This window comes from Bidens hawaiensis, unplaced genomic scaffold (genome assembly GCF_021521415.1).
Source record: "Bidens hawaiensis isolate Kalapana, Puna unplaced genomic scaffold, B.hawaiensis_p1.1 tig00013980_1, whole genome shotgun sequence".
Classification (NCBI taxonomy): Eukaryota; Viridiplantae; Streptophyta; class Magnoliopsida; order Asterales; family Asteraceae; genus Bidens; species Bidens hawaiensis.
Window position 1 is genome coordinate 127,565 of NW_027492196.1, and position 21,470 is coordinate 149,034.

At 33.9% G+C, this 21,470-nt stretch overlaps 1 protein-coding gene across 1 annotated transcript; it reads left to right on the forward strand.

Moving 5' to 3' along the window:
* The first annotated feature begins 14,658 nt into the window (after positions 1-14,658).
* LOC143545546 (protein SCO1 homolog 2, mitochondrial-like) lies at positions 14,659-18,168 on the forward strand. The gene is made up of 6 exons (XM_077037418.1): positions 14,659-14,915; positions 15,664-15,802; positions 15,884-15,962; positions 16,776-17,069; positions 17,178-17,310; positions 17,859-18,168. Exons 1-6 carry the CDS (start codon positions 14,845-14,847, stop codon positions 17,965-17,967), a joined length of 825 nt encoding a protein of 274 aa, XP_076893533.1. The 5' UTR covers positions 14,659-14,844; the 3' UTR covers positions 17,968-18,168.
* Positions 18,169-21,470: the final 3,302 nt, after the last annotated feature.

Below are 21,470 nucleotides of genomic sequence, written 5' to 3' on the forward strand. Positions count from 1 at the left end.
CTACTAATATTCGAGAACTAGGGAACCGAACCCTACTAATATTCGAGGAAAGAGGGTACCGAGCCCTAATAATACTCGAGGAAGGAGGGTACCGAGCCCTAATAATACTCGAGGAAGGAGGGTACCGAGCCCTAATAATACTCGAGGAAGGAGGGTACCGAGCCCTAATAATACTCGAGGAAGGAGGGTACCGAGCCCTAATAATACTCGAGGAAGGAGGGTACCGAGCCCTAATAATACTCGAGAAAGGAGGGTACCGAGCCCTAATAATACTCGAGGAAGGAGGGTACCGAGCCCTAATAATACTCGAGGAAGGAGGGTACCGAGCCCTAATAATACTCGAGGAATGTAGGGCGTAATGCTCTTTATAACGTAAGATATGAAAGTAAGTTAATACAAAAGAAAGTAAGAAAGTATGAAAGTAAGAAAGAAAGAAAGTAAGAAAGTATGAAAGTATAAAAGTATGAATGAAAGAATATAATGTTATGTGAATGGTATGATTATGTGATTATCTAGAACTCACTCAGCGTAGCTGACTTTTAGTATGCACGCAGGTGAGTAGGATGAGGCAGCTCGCTTGAGGAGACACATGGCACTGAACAAGAATCTGGCATCTGAAGACCTATGATGTGTTAATTTTAATGCTTTAATGTGAAAGACAATAAATGTTTTGAGACAAGTTATGAATTAGGTAAAGTTTTGTGAAAGTTTTATTTTTCGCATAAATGTTTTAATTAACTCTGATATTTAGAACTGTGTTTATGAGTAAATCCAACACCAAAGTAGGGTTACCGGTAACGGGGCCTTACACTATGAATGATAATTACCTTATTCTACATAGGAATCGGATTTAAAACCTAGTGTTTATAACAAAATCTAATAACTTGGTTTCAAACTCAACAGTGAATAAGATGTGCACTAATCTTGATAAAAAACTCAAATTAAACGATAATATTCGTAGATTAATGATAGAATATGCTAAGGAACATTCAAGAACCAAAGATTTGAACATTAGATTAGATTAGGATGAAGATTAAGGGATAAACGAGTAAAAAACGAGCTAAACAATCTAAAACACGAACCAAAACAGATTTGATTTGCTGCAGCCCATTGGCCACGTGCGTGGCCAACAAGACCACCCGAAGGCGTGACGTGGTGAGGTGGTTTCTACAAGCTTTCAGATTTTGACATTATTAGCCCCCTAAGGTTTCCGAAATTGCGTTTTAGGCCAAAATAGATGTTTTAAAGGATGTTTTAACATGTTTCAATGTCAAATAATTAGAAAATGAATTAAATAACATAAAATACTAACAAACACTCACTTATATTAATTAATAAGATCTGAATACAAGCCCGTGTCGGGTAAATAAATATCAGAAATTAACGGATGTCACACTTGAAACCCTTGAAAAACTATGTTATTACATCCATTCTCTCTCTCTCTCTCTCTATATATATATATATATCTTTGTCAACCATAACGAGGTAATCACACTTGAGCATTCCATTGACATTCATTCGCACTTGCAGAAGTACAATTCACTGATTCTCAATCCGAAGGTTGGTCGGAGAAGAAACCCTCTTATTCTCGAATGAGCTTTACGATTTACTGTTGTCACACCCCAACCTATGGCGTAACATGCTGGGGTGCGTCATAATTTCTATCATAGCTCAAAAGACACTAAAAATAATATGTGTCAATTTCTAATTACTCATTCAAATCATCGTACACAAGAGTTTCACAAAACAAAATAATTTAAAACATTACATCAAACTCAAGCTAAAAAAATGTTTTTTGTTTTTAATAAAATATAAGGTCTAAACTAAGTTTTCAAAACTTCACTTCATCCCAAATAACTACCCGCGATACGCATAAAAATATATTTTTTTATCAGCATAATGATGGGAAAGTAATCACAATTCCTTGCGATAATGTGCATTACATCAACTAGAATAACATAAATAAAAGTGTCTTTTCGACATGCCACTAGATTCGGACATATTTACTCGGACGACGTATGATCATACTATGATGATGATCGATGATGATGAGATACCAATCAACCATAAAAACTGTAAATACATAGTCATTTAGCAATTAATAATTAATCGAGCAATATCAAAGCTACACAAATAATGGAATTGTGTAGAGTATATACTTGTATAATAAATAAATAATAAAGTTACGGATAAAACCCCAAAAGTATAAAATATTAAAACAGGGAGTGTGATTACTCGCATTGATTGGTGAATGAAAAGATTGGTTCTTTGGTTAAGCTTGGGTGAGTCCTAACGAGTAATCTCTAAATCCAAGTAATTAAGGCGTCTTTAGATTGTGTTGGATAAATAAAGGTCAAAGAAACATATAACACAACTATAAGTTGAAAAAGAAACAAGAAGAATGAAATCAGTTTTAGACAGACATCTGTCACCGATTGCATAAATGTTAAAAAATATTAATTTCTCAAAATTATAAAATTCTTCAGTCAACTAAACTAATATGTAGAGAATAGATTTTCTTTAGAAAGTTTTCCCATATTCGGACGCGATATAAACTAAAATAGTAGATCTTCATAGAGGTTGCAAATATGTGCACTAACTTTAAATAACGATTGTGATCCATACGAAAGAATAAAAATACAAATAAATAGTTGTTAAAACCATAACTCAATAAAGTTAATGATAAGATTTGGTTTTACATCGTTCCAGTTTGTTATAACCAAGTTATTGCTCAACCTATGTCAAACAATTTGTTGTCAAATCTGAAACATTGTAACAGAAATGTTTAAATGTTTTTTGATGCTTTGTAATGAATTTTGGTAAAAGAAAACTATGAACCACTTATGGGATGATAAATACAATATTTTGGTCATGTATCATCAAAATCCTTATGGTTCTTAAATCAAAATAATTAAAACAAACAAAAACTTCAAGAATGTAAGAACTTGTTAAAATGTGATCATTAAAGATCATCTTGCAACCTTATGATTTTGTCTCGGCTGCCCTATACACCGTAATGTATAGATTAGGTGAGATTATAAACATAATTATGTGATGGTCTTAGAACCGAAGAACAAAGACAAGTAAACATGAACAAGAACAAAACTCTATGCTTACTTTGTGATCTTGAGATGAACATACACACGAAAATATAAATTTAAAACTCTAATGGAAGAATTATTATTAAAGAGAGAAGAAGAAAAATGATCAAAAGAAATAAAATGAAAATGAGGGATATTAATAGTTATGATTAGAATGGGGTTAAGTAGATAAGTATTGAAGAGAAAGTTGTGTTTGAAATATGCTAAAAAGATCTTTTTCTTTTAATAAAATATGTCAAATAAAATATTTAGGATAAAAATTAATTTGTGGCTTACGATATCAAAATGCGAAACTCGTAATATATTTATGGTTAAGTTAATAATTAAAGTGGGCGGAAAATCCTAATACGATACGAGAGTTTCGGTGCACGAGTTTAGTTTTAACGGGGAGCAGATCTTCTAGAATGTTTTTATCTCTACTATATATAATACATGAGTTAGGGACCTCTTAAATTTTAAGAGATATCTAACTCATTGCAACAAGTACAAGTGTTCAAGCATTCAATTTTGAATTTTAAGGGCTAAAAGTTTCTTTTCATCAATACATCTTAAGTAACAATTGATTTGGTATTATATAATTACACTATTTCCCCTTTATCTTTGTATTTTTTGGTATATCTCTACTATATATAATACATGAGTTAGGAACCTCTTAAATTTTAAGAGGTATCTAACTCATTGCAACAAGTACAAGTGTTCAAGCATTCATTTTTGAATTTTAAGGGCTAAAAGTGTTTTCATCAATACATCTTAAGTAACAATTGATTTGGTATTATATAATTACACTATTTCCCCTTTATCTTTGCATTTTTTGGTATATTTAACCAGTATTTACATTTCAACCCCTTCATCTTTCTCCACATATTCCTCAAATCTATTTCTTTTACTATTTCTTGTATATCCTTGAGTACATTGTATTTAAAAAAAATCAAATATACTGTTGCAAAGTTCTTATTTTTATCTACAGTTTGATATAAATTTTATTCAAAACCGATGTGCGGATTATAGTACAAGTCATAGTTGCATCAATCTACAAGTATTTAAAGCAGAAAAGTTATAATTTAAATCTATCTAATTTTGACAGTTCTAATTTTAATATACTTACAGTTTTGCCCCCTTAACTTTACTCAACTTTAGTAAATATATGAATTAGTTTCAATTTTGGTCATTTATCCACCCATATAATGTTAAATGTTTTTTCATTCTATCTGTTTAAATATATTATATTAAAAAACAAACTTATTATTGCAATATGTTTATTTTTATTGACGTTTCGTTATAAATTTTGTTCAAACTATCGTCTTCGTAGCATCGCACGGGTTAACAACTAGTTTGACTATAAATAGGACTTTACAAGTCATATGTATGGGTGTGTTTTTCAATGGTGTAAATTACTCACCCAAGGGGAGCTCACCTTGGGTGGGTTCGGTTCGTTATTCTTATTATAAATCTTTTAACCGATTATGTAGCCGTTCACTATATTTTTTATATTTATATTTTTGTTTGATCGTTTGATTTACCGCACCCGTCTCGAACACTTATCAAGAACAAAATCCGTTCGTGGTCGGATGCGGTTTCAGGACCTACATCTTATTCATGTGTACACATTTTATTTTAAATTACTATGTTTATGATTGGTATATTCTTATTCGCGCGTTCGTTATTATTAATGTAGATCTATAAGACACATTTAAAGACAATACAGATGCTATGAACAAAAAGACTAATTAAGAGAATTACTAAACAATATATCGTAAAATGATTGAATTATTGATATAACAAAACGAATATATATATATATATATATATATATCACGTTGTAAATTGTCACCGCCTTATCCCATATATTATTATTAGTATAAAAGAGATCTTTCGTGCCGTCAAGCCCCTGTTGGGTCACTTGGCACCACTTTATTGGTCCATGATATATATATTTTTTTGTTCCGATATTGTAATGAACATAACGAAAATCCTGATTACCAATTTGTTTTAGTTTCGGTACCGTAACGAATGTGACGGAGATCGATGGAATTTGCATAGACTCACTATATTTTGTTTAAATTCCGTTACCTTATCGAATGTAATGGAAACCGACCGAATGCCAGTTTTGCTTGCTTTTTTATGTTTTAGGTATGACAGTGTAACGAACATGACGGAAACCGACCAAGTTTTCTTAGACTTACCGCCTCAACGCCCAGGATAAGCAACACTCTGGTTTTACAAAGCCTGAGTTTTACAGACCAACACTACCCCCATAACGTGCGTAACCGAAATCGACTAAATTTGTGTCGACTTACCTACTCAACCCCCGGGATTGACAACACTTGTGTTTTACCAATGTCCGAGTTTGCCCGCCGCAAAACACTAGTTTAATACTAATACTAAAGATATTGGCAAAAGATTAATAGAAAGGTGAGAAATGCATAGATCTCTTTCCTTTTAATGCACATAAAGCTAGAGACAGCGTACTGGGAATATGAACACACTTGCATAAGATCTCTACTTATAATTATATCAAATCTATCATGTTCCAAAACAGTATCCAAAAGTCAAATCCCATGTCAGTCCACCATAAAATTTCATCAACGCTTGCACAAATATTTCAACCTAATAATCATCAAATTCTCTTGATTTATTGGATTTAATAATCCAAACTTTATCCTATTGGCCGATATTAATCTCAATTTAAGGAATTTTCTAGAATAATCCCAGCTTTCACTCTGTTGGCCTTCACTGAGCTTTTTCTTAACAGGAACTAACCCAGTTAGTTTTAAGGCAAAATATATCATTTCTACAAATTTAGGGGGATAAACGAAAAATATAAATTAACTTAAAAACTCAACGAAATGGGCGCAACCACCGCGACCCTCGACACTGCCACCACCACGACCTCCGTCGTCGACATCGTCACCACCACCATTGCGGCCTCCGCCACCGGTGGTGGCGGTGGAGGCAATGGCGGAGGTCGTGGTGGTAATGTTGGTGTCGACGGCGGCGGTCGTGGTGGTGGTGGTGGCGGTGTCGAGGGTCGTGATGTCGGTGGCGGCGACTGCGGTGGTGGTGGCGCCCGTGTCATTGAGTTATTAAGTTAATTTACATTTTTCGTTTGTCCCCCTCAATTTGTAGAAATGACATATTTTGCCCTAAAACTAACCGGGTTAGTTCCTGTTAAGAAAAGGCTCAGTGGAGGCCAATAGAGTGAAAGTTGGGATTATTCTAAGGAATTTCTTAAATTGGGATTAATATCGGCCAATAGACCAAAGTTTGGATTATTAAAATCCAATAAACCAATTCCCTTCAACCCTATATATAATCTCTTCAACCTAAAATTTAAGTATATTGTTGTGTTCTTTTCTACATTCTTTACAAAACATCATAATATTTGGTATCAAATATGAATAATAGAGCTTTTTTATACAGTTTCGTTTTAAGTAAAATTTATATCAAAGACGGAAAAAAATATAAAACAAAACCATGAATATGTTTAAAAAATATTAGATGTATATATATTACATGTTACTATAGAAAAACTAAACTAAATGTTAAATGTTAACATAGAAAAAAATAGAAAGTAGCAGTAAATTATGTATGGAGATCTACTCCATTTTCACATTGTACGTTTTGTAAATGGTGAGGCTTAAACGTACCCCTAGCTATAAAAAGAAAGTTGCACCTCTCGTAAGTTAAATCACACGAGAAGATGCATTTAACACAAACCCTCATAAAATCACCCAAATCAAAGCATGTATTTTAAAACCTAAGAAAAAAATCAAATATATGATCCAAGTTTATACACACAAATTATCCCACATCTTCAAATTAAAAGTCATTGTTAGAAACATCATCACATACTATATTCATGTAGTTCTTAAACCAATATATATATCAAATCACTAATTAATCAGATGAGCAATTAATTAATTAAGTCCATGGTTCAATGAACCCTTTATCACCTTTCATGGCAGCTGAAGATTCCCAGTTTCCTCCTGACGCCACCGGATCGTCATTTCTCGAGCTTGTAGTTGTCGGTGTCACCGCAGTCGAAAGAAGATCCGGTAAAGTGGTGTGGTGTTGATGAATATGTGTTTGTCCAATCCCACCAAACCCATTTGAAGAATTAGGGTTTTGTGTTGAGTATTTGAGATTCAAGAGTGGTGAGAAGTTGAGTGAACTACTATTATAATTAATATTATTATTATAAGGAAAGGTAATAGGGTTTTGCATGGTGTTGAGAAGATTAAGATTAATACAAGAATCATTAATAAGTGAAGGTGAAGAATAATATGGGTATGGCCTGATGAGCTGGCTAGATCTTGTACCAAAAAGATCTAAACTTGTCTCAGGCGAGAGTGATGGGATGCCAGTGTATTGTTGAACCATACTCCTGAAGTTATTAGTGTCGGTGGTTAAGACGGTAGTTGGTGCTCTTCTTGAAGCTCTTGATCTCTTCTTAGGGTTCCTAGCAGGCGGATTAATAGGGTTAGTTATGGCGGTAGATACGGTGGTTGAAAGGTGGTGGTGGTGGTCAGAGGAAGAAGGTAAGGTGTTGGACCAAACAACAGAGTCAAGATCAAGAAGTTGGTTTTGTTGGGACGATGAAAAGAACAAGGGATTGTTGTTGTTGATGTTGTTAAGGTTGTTGGTCTGATTTAGTTGGTGGTTGATTAAGGGGGGTGGTGGTGGTGGTTGGTGAGGTAGGTGAAGGGTGGCGCGTGAATTACACTCCTCTTCATTATCACTTGATGATTGTAGGCTACCACTGTTGTTTCCAGAAACCATCATGTGTAGATGAAAGTGAAGAAGATCTGATGAGATCTTTTGTTGGTTAAAAGTAGTGTTTAAAGGGGTGAAAAAGGGATCGAATTAGTGAAAAAGGTGTGAGGTTGAAGAAGCAAATTGGATGGTGGTGATTAATAGGTTTGTGTACAAGTAGAAAAAGCTAGGGTTTCTATATAGATTGATAGAGTGATGGAGAGAGAGAGAGAACTGGAATTGGATCAACTGGAAGGCTGCTCCATCAACTCACGTTTCCACTAGGAAGAAGCTAGTGGGGACATGGGAGGTATAGCATAGTACTAATTAAGCATATATGGTTAATATATATATATATATATATATATATATATATATATATGGTGTAACTCTAGAGAGAGAGTATATGTATACGCGTATACATATACTGAATGGTAAAGATGTTAAAGATGTTTGCTTTAAGAAAAGAAGATCAAGGTTTAAAATCTGGCATGATAGACATAATAATTATCTTCTATTGAAATAGTTTAGGAGTGACATTAAAGATAGATGGATGCGTGTATCCATTCTAAAAAAAGAGTATATGTATATATACACTCTCATGATATCTAAATCTAAGTAGTCCTATAAAGGGTACGCGCACGTATAATAAGAGGTTATATGGCTCATGTTAGTGTTCTAAAACATACACTTGTCACATCATACATATCAATGTTATTTTTTTGTGTTCATCAAGTTATACTTGCTCGTATAACACCTTGTATAAGATGTATTAACTTTTTCGTCTATTGTAGGGCTATAAAGGACCATACGATGCGTATGATTTAGTGAAAGTTTATATGATGCATTATGACATGTTAGTGGCGTATAGATAATATGTATGTGTTGTGCGTGTAGCTTTGGTCTGTTTATTGCGAGAACACCTAATAGCAAAATAAATTATTAATTTTTGTAATATGTGATGTGATTGTTGAAATTCAATGTTGATTCGTATCTCTTTAAATTTAAATATACATAAACAAATTTTGTATTTCTAGAAAACATATACGTGGTAGGTTTTGTATATAACCTACGTAGGTAACCTAAAAAACTAAAATAATATATAAATAAATTAAGTTTGATAATTTCTTATAGAGATCTCTTTCTTTTACAACATAATCACTTTGATCTATGTAACAAGTACTGTATTTTAAATACAAATCATTAAGAAGAATATACTATTTTTGTTTTTATGTAATAGTTTTTGTGTTTTGTAATAAACAACATTATTGGTTCTAATTCAAGGTGTGAAACCAAGAAAGAAAAGTTAGGCGGTGGCAGTCCTATATAAACCAATTTTTATATTCAGTTATGTAAATTATTGTAAAAAGACACTTATGTTGGTGCGTTTGTTCGGTGTGTTTTTGAAAGGTATAATTCTATTGAATCTGGTTCAGATTGTTAGGTTTCTTCTCCATCTTTTTAATTTATTCCAAATTATAATTTCACTTCAAACATAATATATAAAATGAACATTACATTAAAATAATTTATATATAAAATAAACATCACATTAAAATAATAAAACATTTTCTTGTTACAACCTTAATATTTATTTCACTCAAATTTATTTAAGTTACGGAACGTATAATTCCTGGTTTTCTTAGACCATGCAATATCACCAATTATACTGAGATGACAAAGATGGTGATCATTGTAAAACCATCCTTTATCCCCCGTATCACTAGAAGCATGATGCATTGAGCCAGCCCACGTCCATTTAGATCTACACCCAATAAAAAGAAAAAAAAATTATTTTCTTTTGTTTTAAATAATATAAATAACTGGAATAGTATAGAACGGTGTATAACATAGGTTCAGTGGTAGAGCCAAAACTAAGGAGGCATTGATATAGTGAATTGTCCAGAGTGCTGAACAATGGAGACGTAGCGCATAGCATTATATTGACGTATACCAATATATTATATTATTATGTTAGAACCCGTGTAATACACATGCTAGTAATAAAACATACATAAAACAGACAAATAAAATAATTTAAGTAATTACAAACAAAAAGTCAAATGTGCTTGAAATCCAAACTAACCAGATTATTTTATAAAATTTTGAGAATCCAAAACTCCCAAATTACCGTTCCAGACAAATCCTTATGATTATATTTAGACACCATCAGAAAACGTTGTTGCAAAGTCAACCATATTAAAGTAAATCATGTGTGACTAAGAAAATGTTAAAGATTACCAAATTTCCAACTCTACACCATTTGCTATGAATGCTTACCCAACTTTTTAACATTTCAAATAGCTTAAAAGAACTTGCTACTCTGCAGATTGTGACCACCAATAAAGTCCGATCCTTTGCACAAAAAAGGCAAAGCCATGTAAAAGCATGTCGCAAAAAAGAGTGAACAAAAGTAAGTAATCTTAAATTTTTAATCCATTTACTTGCGTATGGGACAAATCAGAATCAACCCAAATTTGACAATTTAGTTAAATATTTTTCATAAACCGAATTGATAGTTTTTATATAGAATTAGCAACGTAAATTTAAATACAGTCACTACCCAAAGTTGTTCATTACACAACCCAGCCGACCTAATCAACATTGTCTTAACGGCATTCCAGACCAATCGGAATCAAAGAAAATACCCTAAACAAATTAATTATTTTTAAAATGACTCATTTTGACGTGTACTCAATCTTACCAAAACGCGCTATGACTCGAGTCACTGTGACTATATTTAAGGCAACTCGTTCTAGATTTTTACCAGGTTGTCCTAACCCATATAACTTTTATTTCAAAAATGAAATAATTTATAAGAATGTTTGAGCTAAATTGACCCGACCCGGCCTAACTCGTTTCACAGGCTAACCGAGCAATCATATCTTTTGGATGACATATTAAACTTGAATAATCGAGACATGGCAAATACCATAAAAATATATTAAGCTTGAAAGATGCTAAAATTAGGGCTGTAAGTGAACCGGACATCCGGTTGTCCGTTCGGCAAGATGTTCGTTTATGTTCGCCCGTTTAATAAATGAATCAGACATGGACAAAAAAAATTTGTTCGATAAGCTTAACGGACGAACACGGGCAAAGGCCAAGTCCGTCCAATAGTGTTCGTGAATGTCCGGTTACGTTCGGTAATGTCCGTCCAGTATTGTAATTTAATTGTGGAATTTCTAGTGTTATATATCACACTTTTGTATTAATACATATTCTTATACTGATCCACTTTATGTTAATACATTAAGTGTTAAATATATTTGGATATTATATGGTGTAATTCCAAATTTGTTGCTGAAGTTGTTTGGATTTATGTTTGGAATGAATATATAACCATTTATGTTTTTCCATTAGTGTCCATTAGTGTCTGTTGTCCATTAATATTCACATGTTCATTTGTCCATTAACGTTTGTTGACAATATTAACGGACTTACACAGACAAACACGGACAAACTCAGTTTCTTAATGTACGAACACGGACATGAATTTTCGTTCGGTAGAGTGTTCGTGGACCGTCCACTTGTCCGTCAAAAACTTAACGAACGGACACGAACAAGCTTTCGTCCGATCCGGTACGGTCCATGTACACCCCTAGCTAAAATCATAAAAGTCTTAGCATCCCTCATATTCATATTCAACAAATGGCTTCACCTAATCAGCTACAATAGGTGGTTGATAGCTTCATATAATTTATAGCAAAATAATAATAATAATAATAATAATAATAATAATAATAATAATAATAATAATAAGTATAAAGCTACAAAATTGTTACCTCAGCTTATTAATCTTGGGATAGATTCCATGTGAATACTCAACAGATGAGGAATAAAGCTCCTTGTTTGATAAAGTAATAATTGAAATCCCGGGCTAGGACCGTCCAAACCGTTCATCACTCGAACTCGCTCGTCATTCGTTCGGAAATTGCTCGCTCGTTTTTTCGCTTTGATTGTAAATGAATTGCTATGCTTGGTTCGGTTTTTAAATGAGCCAAGCGCGAGCAAAGGTCTGCTCGGTTTGGTTCGGCTCGAATATTTTTAATTTATTTTATATATAACTAGGAATTTACCCGGCTTGTTGCACCAGGCAGGTCGGTAAAATCTGGGTGGTGGTAAAAATCAAGCGTTGAGATGATAAGTTAACGTGAATTTAGTCGATTTCTTACGATACCAGAACTAAAACAAAATGGCAGTTGGTCGGTTTTCGTTACACTGACTTTACGCGAATTTGGTCGGTTTCTTTCTCGTTCGTTGCGGTACCATAACCAAAACAAAAAATACAAAAAAAAAATTGCATCCGGTCGGTTTTCGTTACGTCTATTATGGTACCGAAACTAAAACAAAAAACCCAAATAGCATCAAAACCCTAGCATCAGTCCTGAACGTTGATGTTGTGAGTTTACACAAATTCAGACTGTTTCCGTTACGTAAACAAAAATTGACGTTAGGTCGGTTCTCGTTAAGTTCGCTATGCTACTAATACTAAAAAGGAAAATCAAAATTGTATGGACAAGTTTGGTGTCACCACTTGGTTAGTGACATCAAACTTCTCTTTTATATATATAATATAATAATTATATATAAACAAATATATAAATATATATGCAAAACACATAAATATAAGCTTACAATTTTTTTAAACTCTTAAAATTTTTCATGTTTCGTCAATTTTATAGTTTTATTTGTCCGCTTCAAGTTTTTATAATACTAGAAGTTTGTTTACATGATCATTATATCTAGGGTTGTTCAAAGGGTAAGACCCTACCCTTTTACCTAATACCCTACCTGGACCCTTTACCCTTTTAGGAAGAAACGTGGACCCTAGACCCTACCCTCTAAACAATAAAAGGGTCGGGTATAAATAAAGGTTTTAAGAGTCCAATCCTTTACCTTTTAAGGTAGTAATCACATATCTTTTTCTTCATTTACTAATTGCATATCTCATATATGACTTTAAAATATGAATCCTAGAACAATTATACTTTCATTTAATAACATAGTAAAGTCTAACTTTAAAAGTTAATCATCCATTTAAACTGAAATATTCACATTTACAAATTTCATGTAGAGAATAATTCAGTGATTCCCATATATATGTTTCTAATTAGTAGGTATGACCCTTTATTTTTATTTTTCGTAGTAATTGGGAAATTTCGGATAAACCTCATATGAAATATGTATCTCTCCTAAATTTCAGATTAATCGCGAATCTCATACATATCTATCTAGAAACTAGTAAACGGGTAAAGGGTTTGAAAAAGGGTAGGACCCTTAAAACCCTTTTACCCTTTAAGGTGAATTTTAAATACCCTTTAGCCGACCCATATTATATATTCGGATCTAATTAAGGGTTTTGCGAGTCGGGTAACCGGGTTTCAAGGGTCCGACCCTTATCTTGCTCACCCCTAATTATATCTCACCTCAAACTTATTTTTAATAAAAATTTACAATTTATTTCACGTTTGTCCAAAAACTACTAATTTATTTATTAAATATATTATTTATAACCTTCAAATTTGTTTTTTACCGGAAGCAACTTCTCTATCCCTATGGGGTAGAGGTAAGGCTGTCTACATCTTACCCTCCTCAGACCCTACCATAGTTTTGCTATTAGTGGGATATACTGAGTACGATGATGATGAAATTTGTTTTTTATTGAAAATTTTAAAGTGAAAAAGAAATAAATAATGCTCAAAATCGCTCAATGTTCGATAAAAAAAATGCTCGATTAGATTTTGGCTCGTTTCGGTTTTCGCTCGGTACGAATTTCATCAGTTCGGTTTGGATCGGTTGTAAACGAGCCAATTAACGAGCAAGCCTTCGTTTGGTTCGGCTCGGCTCGTGAACAACCCTGTCCCGGGCACATGACGAGTTGCTTTAAGACTGCATTGAAAGCAATAGAAGTTACTTTTCGGGCATTTCAATATCAGAGAAAATAGATAATAAACATTCACATCCACAACACATGCACCTAAGATTTTTTTTCTTCCTTCTAACGTGAGGAGGCATTCTTCAAGCGGTTCCCACGTATACGTTATTTCGGTATATATGTAAACAATTATATGTTATTGATATATATGCATATGGATGAACGTTTTCGGTACCAGTTGCGAGTTAGTACAATTTTTTTAGTTTTCGGTACCGATATTTCTCGAACTTTGCATGAAATATCGGTACTGAACCGAACATTTCGGTACCGATACCAGATATTTTGTATTTTTGGGATCGGGATTTTCTAGGTGCGTATTAATAACTACTCTATTTTTTTAACGGTCAACAAACAAAGAATTGTCCAGATGCTACGTATTGGGTGACCCAATGGCAAAGGCCACCACTAGCTAGCCCAACCAAGCTGTATGGAACTATAACGGAACCCTTAAGTGCCTCCAAGTTATCTCTAGTTCCGGAGAAAACCTACCCCGAAGGTCCACTGATGATAAAACCCGGACGCCATCGAGATTGAACCGGAAATCATAAAGATCCCGATTCTTCTTTCCTTGAGTCATCCATGCTCTCCCCAACGTGTTACCTGTGAGGATCGAGCTTGAGTTTGCGGTAAAGAACTCAAGCATTTTATCATAACACCACATTAAAAAAACACTTAATTACACTACCTGTAGTCGGTTATTATTATTCTATTGCTCTAAACTAAGATTAATCAGTTACACTACGGGAAAAATGAGGTCAACAATAATGGTTACTCTATTATATTCTAGTGCTACTATAATTATTATTATAGCTATAATTCTTATTATTAGTTCAACGATATAGAAATTTTATACATAAGCATCAAATTCTTTTCACATTTCTTGAATAACAAGAAAACTAAAACGAATTTAGAAAATTTTGATTCTTGGACAAGAAGAAAACTAATCCAAAACAACACTCCTTTCCACTAATATAACCCACAACACCGAGTGTTAGGGTTTATTGAATTCAAATTAGGGTTTTGAATAGTCATCGTTGATCAGTTGTTTCATCCATGACTGTTTTCAAGGTTTTGTGGAACTCCATTGGAAAGAGGTCCGTACAGGCTCTGTTTTCTCGAACAAGGTTATTATTATTATTATTCTCGGTAGCATTATTCTTCGTAACTTGTTAGCTGAAACTAGTTTGTTAAATAGCGATTTCTGCAGTTAGTTTAGGTCAACTTAGGGTTTGTGAAACTGCTGTAGTTAACGAATTAGATGTAGATATTGATTAATTGTAGTTTTACTTTGTGAAATGGTTATTTTTCTACTTTTAGGTCTACTTAGGGTTTTTGCTCTTAGTTTTACTCACAGCTTCATGAATGCAGAAATTGAAACAGCCGTAACTACATGTCAATATATGATCTGAATATGATTGTGGTGGAACTGTGAATTTGTTGGAACAATGATCAGTTGTTATATGTGGTTTTACCCTGGTAATGGTGATATCTGCACTTTTAGGTCAACTGACGGTAAATTGGTAATTTCTGCACTTTAGATTAACGGAGGATTAAATGGTAGTTTCTACACTTTAGGTCAACTGAGTGTTAAATGGTGATATCCCACTTTTAGGTCAACTGAGTGTTATTTTTTGCACTATTAGGTCAACTGAGTGTTAAATGGTAAGTTCTGCACTTTAAGGTCAACTGAGGTTAAATGGTGATATCTGCACTTTTAGCTCAACTGAGGGTAAAATGGTAACTTCTACACTTTAGGTCAACTGAGGCTCAAATGGTGATTTCTGCATTTTTAGGTCAACTGAGGGTCAAATGGTTGTGTATTTGTTTATTTGGAAATCAGTTTAGGGCTAAATTTGTTTGACTCGCTGGTAGGTATGGTGGTACACAGAAGATGTTTCATTCTTCAAGTTACATGAGAGCAGCAAAAATGCCAAATAAGAATGGTCGGTTATTGGAACAGGGTCGTGAACAATTCTCTTCTTCATCATCATCATGGCGATCCTACGTGCTTGTAAGTTAACTCACATGAATTATGTGTATAGTTATTATGCTAGCATTGATGCTTATTGTGGCATTGTAACTTCTATTGTAGCCATTTGGTCTTATTGGTGGGATCGGTGGAGGACTTGTTATTATGCATATAAATGATGAGAGGAGAGCTATTCATAGAGGTTAGATCTTAATTATGATCACGATATTCATTTTGATGTACTTCATGCTTGAAATGACTTAATTGAATTGAAAGATTACTTAATAAGTTAATATCAATGTTTAAAGTTGTATATTTCTCTAAATTAGTCCATGTTATTAGTTATGATGTTACAATGATTATACATGAAATGGTCAACTTAAGTCAGACTTCATTCGCAGTGAGAACGTTGTCCAGGACGATGTTGTTATTAATGGTAGGTCTGAAACGAACCGAACGGGTCAAAATGGTTTGTGTTTTGTAGGACGGGTATAGTTGATGCTATGTTATTATTAATAGCAGGCTTGTCGAGCCTTACATTCAGTGAACCGTTAGGCGGGAGGTTCATTTATGTTCGTTTGTTTAATAAACGAACGAACATGGACACATGTCTTGTTCATTCATTTATGTTCGTTCTTTTACGTTCATGTATGCTCATTGGTTTACATTTGTTTAAGTTTGTTAGTTAATATATTCATTTAATTTTTTAAAGCCCATTACAATTTAGTCTGGCTTTAGTAAATTTTTAGGAACATTTCATTGTTATTCACGTTTGCTTTTTATTGGTTTTAGCTTAGTTATGTTCATTTATCTATGCTCAGTCATGTTCATTTGTTGGCGTTCATGAACTGTTTGTTTATACTGTTAACTAACGAACACGAACAAGAAAACCCAGTTCGTTTAACTGTTCGTGTTCATTCGTTTGTTCTGTTAAAGTTAATGAACAAAAACAAGCATGTTCCGTTGTTCGTTTGGTTCGTTTACAGGCCTAATTTCTATTCTTTTAACTAATCAGGACAGTGTAAAAACGATGGGTGTAGTTCACGAAACGGTCCGGTTATTGGTGGGCCCTTCAAGTTAGTTAGTTCAGATGGTAAATTAGTTACAGAAAAGGACCTTCAAGGGGAAGATTGGATACTTATTTACTTTGGTTATACATCATCTCCCGATGTGGGGCCCGCCGAACTTGTGAAATTGGCCAAGGCTATCAATACATTAGATTCAAAACACAAAATTAAGGTAAAACCTGTGTTTGTTACTATGGACCCGCAGCGCGATACACCATCTCATCTTCGTGCTTATCTCAAAGGTTGGTTATTGTTTTAACATGTTCCTAATTTTTATTTGTTTTGACTCATAAAAGTAAATGTTTAAAACGGTCTAATAATAAAATGTTTGTTTAAAACATGGAGTGCAGAATTTGATGAGAGAATTATGGGTCTAACTGGACCGGTTGGAGCGGTTAAACAGATGGCAAATGAGTATAGAGTGTTTTTTAAGAAGATTGAAGAAGATGGGGATGATTATCTTGTTGATACTTCACACAGCATGTGAGTTATACTTTCCAAAATCACTCCTGTTTTTTTTTTTGTTGGTCATTATCTAATTCTTACACACACATATTATGTTATTTATACAAAGTTCAATTAAATATATGTAAAAATAATAATTTAATTAAGAACTAATAAATTGAGCTGGGCTCGAGCTCTATGTAAGTTGAAGGAGCCAAGCCTAGTCAAGCTCGGGCTCGGCTCGGCTCGGCTAGGCTAGGCTCACTTATATCCCCATTTATAATCATGCTGCCTTGTATATACAAGTACACGGAGTACAGTTTTTTCTTTCTCGCAATACTATACTCAAATTATATAGAATAAAATATTTGATTTTATAGCAGTACCTTTTTTTAAGTAATGAAGTATGTAAAAGTAGTGGTAGATTTTTTATAAAAGTTATCTTCGTTTATAAAAATATAAAAATGGTAGAACTAGATAAAAAGTCAATAATTGTGCCTTTTCTTTTTCTCTTTTTTTACACAATTAAGCTACACTATGCAAAACCAAATCTTTATTTCATTGTTTTTCAATTTACCAATTGTCAGGTATCTGATGAATCCAAATATAGAAATTGTTAGAAGCTTTGGGCTTGAGTATAGTGCAAACCAACTATCCCAAGAGATTCTTAAAGAATTACACAAGACACCAAATTGATTTTTCCTTGTGCTTTCATGGCTTCAAGTAGAGTATATGTTTGAATAGCATCTAATTTGATTGATTTTATCTTTCAATCATCTAACAAAATAGAATTGAAGGGTAGATATCTGTTGGTATCACTTTTGATAGAACGAGTTTATTAACACAAGTGTAAGGAGAGCGATTGTCGGTGTTTTTGTGTAAGATTCATCCACCTCATTACTGTGAATATTGGTTTTTCTTTCATTTTATTAATTCTGAGTAAGATTCATCCACCTATTCTGTGTGAGTACTGTGTCTTTATCCACGAAAACACTATGGTTCTATTAGATGTACTAACTAGTGACTAAACTTGGTGCAAAAACATGTATTTACGGGCATGTTCAGTTAAGAAGTATAAAATTGTTTTTATTGTGTTTCTCTAGTTTTTTAAATTATTTAGATACGTGTCAGTTAACTATTTATATATACGTAATGCAGTGTCAAAACTAACCTATGCGTAATTATTGTTACATATATACGTAGGATAAACAAGGTTAGATACATTGTTTGCATGTGTGACTCTGAATGAGAAGCGTGCTCCATAGTCCATTCCAAACAGAATCATCATCTTCAAGTACAATAATTCATATGTGCACATGCAAGCTTAGTGCTCACCGATATAACTGGTACCGGCGCCGATTTTTCTAAATTCTTAGTATCGCTACCGAAATGTTCGTGTTTTTTTACCAGTACTAAAGCCAAAATTCGCAAAATATCAGTACCGTACTAATACTGAAAACTCAAAATTTGGTATTGATTCGTAGTGGTACATGTTTGCTCATCCCTACTCGAACATCATGTATTTCACAATTCTTCTTTTTTTTTTCTGCCTTAAACTCCAAATTCATAATTTATCTTTTTTTTCTGTCTTAAACCCCAAATTCATAATTCTAACAGATAACAACTTAATTTAACACCACACATACATGTGTTTGGTGGTAAATATTTCTATGATATTTTGCCGTTTAAAAAATATATATTTCTATAAATATAAATTCAAAATTGCTTGTAAAATCCATGTACTTTATAACATGAAATACATTGTTGGGATCGGAGTTGAACCCTTGATCAATATAACATTAAGCAGCTTATCTAATTCTTTGAATGAATTAGATAAACATTAAATTCATATTGAACATGAATCATTTAGTATTATCAAAGTAATAGGCAGTGGAAACAAACTAATTAGATAAGCTTTTTGAATGAATCATATGGAATAACAATTTTTTATAACTATAATCAAAATATTACAATTTATTGTTCTCCCTTAACCTTAGCTCATCACAATCTCATAGCTTCCTAACGTCATTTTACTTGCAATAGATACAACACAAATTTCATGCTCATAGCTTCCTAACGTCATTTAACCTTGTAGATAACGTATATAATATTCTTCAACTTAGCCAAGTACCTAGGACAATTTTTCCCAGTGTCTCATCTCACCATAGTAGTAGCACTCGTATTCTTTGGTTGGTTCTCCTTAGGGTTAGCTTCGAGGTAAATGTTTAACAAGTAAAGAAAAAACTAACGTGACAACTTACGAAATTATACAACCTATATAATAACTTTTATCAATATCATACCAAGCAATATATTATTTACATTTAACCACCCAATCTCATCCCAGTTCTCACACACTCCCTTCGTCTAGGCTTGTAAACAAACCGAACGAACACAAACATGTAATCGAACAGATTTAAAAAATGAACATGTTCGTGCTCGCTTATGTTTGTTTTGTTTAAAATCCAAGCGAACAATTCACGTACATAACTGAATAGATATAAACGAACATAAATAAACATATACGAACAAATGTAAATGAACACAAACTAAGATAAACGAACATAAATAAACACGCCTAAATGAACAAATAGTTGACTCATCTAGATATTATTTCATTACATTCTATGAAAACATAACGAACTTTTTTCGTCAGATAGTTCATGAACAGTTTGCTGAACGTTTGATTCGTTTATAGGCCTGCTGGGCTTGGTGTATTAAAGGCACCATAGTGGAAAAAACGCTGAAACTTACACAAATAACGACGTCAACTTTCTCTCTCACACTCTCTTAACTGTCTTCCATTTCGGCGGCTCCTTCCTTCCTTTTCCTTCCTTCCTATTTAATCTTTACACTGTTCTCCATTTGACGTTTTTCTTTCTTTAGGTTGAGGGGTGTGGGGGGCTTTAATGGGGGCTCTAACCAATAATATTATGACGTGTGGCAGAGAGAGAAACTGGATAAGGGGGGTGTTGGAGCCCCCGTTGGAGTCTCTGGCCCTGGTGTGGAGGGGCTCCAGCGAATTTTTTTTTTATTTTTTTATAAATATATTCAAACAACGTATTATTAAAAAAACTCATAAATTATTAAAAAAAACACACATTAATAAAAAAACACATTAATATCTAAAAATAAAATAAAAATTAAAGTACTAAAAAAACATTCTTCTTATTCTTCGGCTTGGTCTTCTTCGATCAACCTCTTTCGGATACGTTCCTTTTGCTTTTTCATTAGCATTTGATCGACCGGATTTAGGTTACTGAAGTCTCTAGTAAGAAAGTCCAAATCTCTCATTCGACTTTTTTCCTTTTTGTCATAAGAGACCACCTCCATGGTTTTGTTGAATTTATTGAGGGATTCAACAAGATTGGCGATGTTTACGGCTTCCCCCTCAGCCGGTTTTTTCCCCTTGGCGTCCCTTTCCAATGGCCACCTCCTCGGCGGTGAAGACGTTTCCTCCTCCGCAATGTTTAGGTCGAATCCAACGCGGCAATCCGACCCGGTTGAAGTGCTATACGCTCCAGACGAACTAGTTTTAGTCCGTTTCGGCCTTACTTCCGCATCAAAGTCCGGCGCCACCAGCTCAACCCACTTGGAACACCTTTTCAACCTCTCCCACAACTTTAAATCGTCCCACGTCTTCACCATCTCATACCTCCGCAAACACTCCTGCTTCCACTCTTCGAACGTGAAATTGTAAACCGCCAAATCATCACTGCCACTTGGTCTCATACGACCGCTGTTCCTGTTGAAAAGATTAGTAAACAAGCCGACAAATTTTCTGATTTCGGACCACCGACCCGAAATCATATCGGCGTTCCGCTCTGTACTCCCAACGAGCATGTAGAACGTCTCCCTAACCTTTGTCCAAAAAATCTTGCTCTTTTGGTAGTCGGCTGCAAAATGACTAAATAAATTAGATTTCCATTTAACTTTTTTATTTAACTTTTTTATTAAAAATCATTTTTAAAAACGTTAAAACAATTACCGCAACGCCGATCCTCAGAAATGACTATCCAAGCCCGACACAAGGCTTCCTTCTCATCCGATGACCACGGAGTGGCTTTCCGTTTCGTCCTCGGAGTCGAAGCCGGTCCCGACCCGTCCGTTGCAACTTGTTTTTTCCGGTGGACGCGTCTTTTTGGTCCCGTAGCTTCACCGTGTGATTCTTGTGTCTCCGGAACAACAAAGTTAGGAGA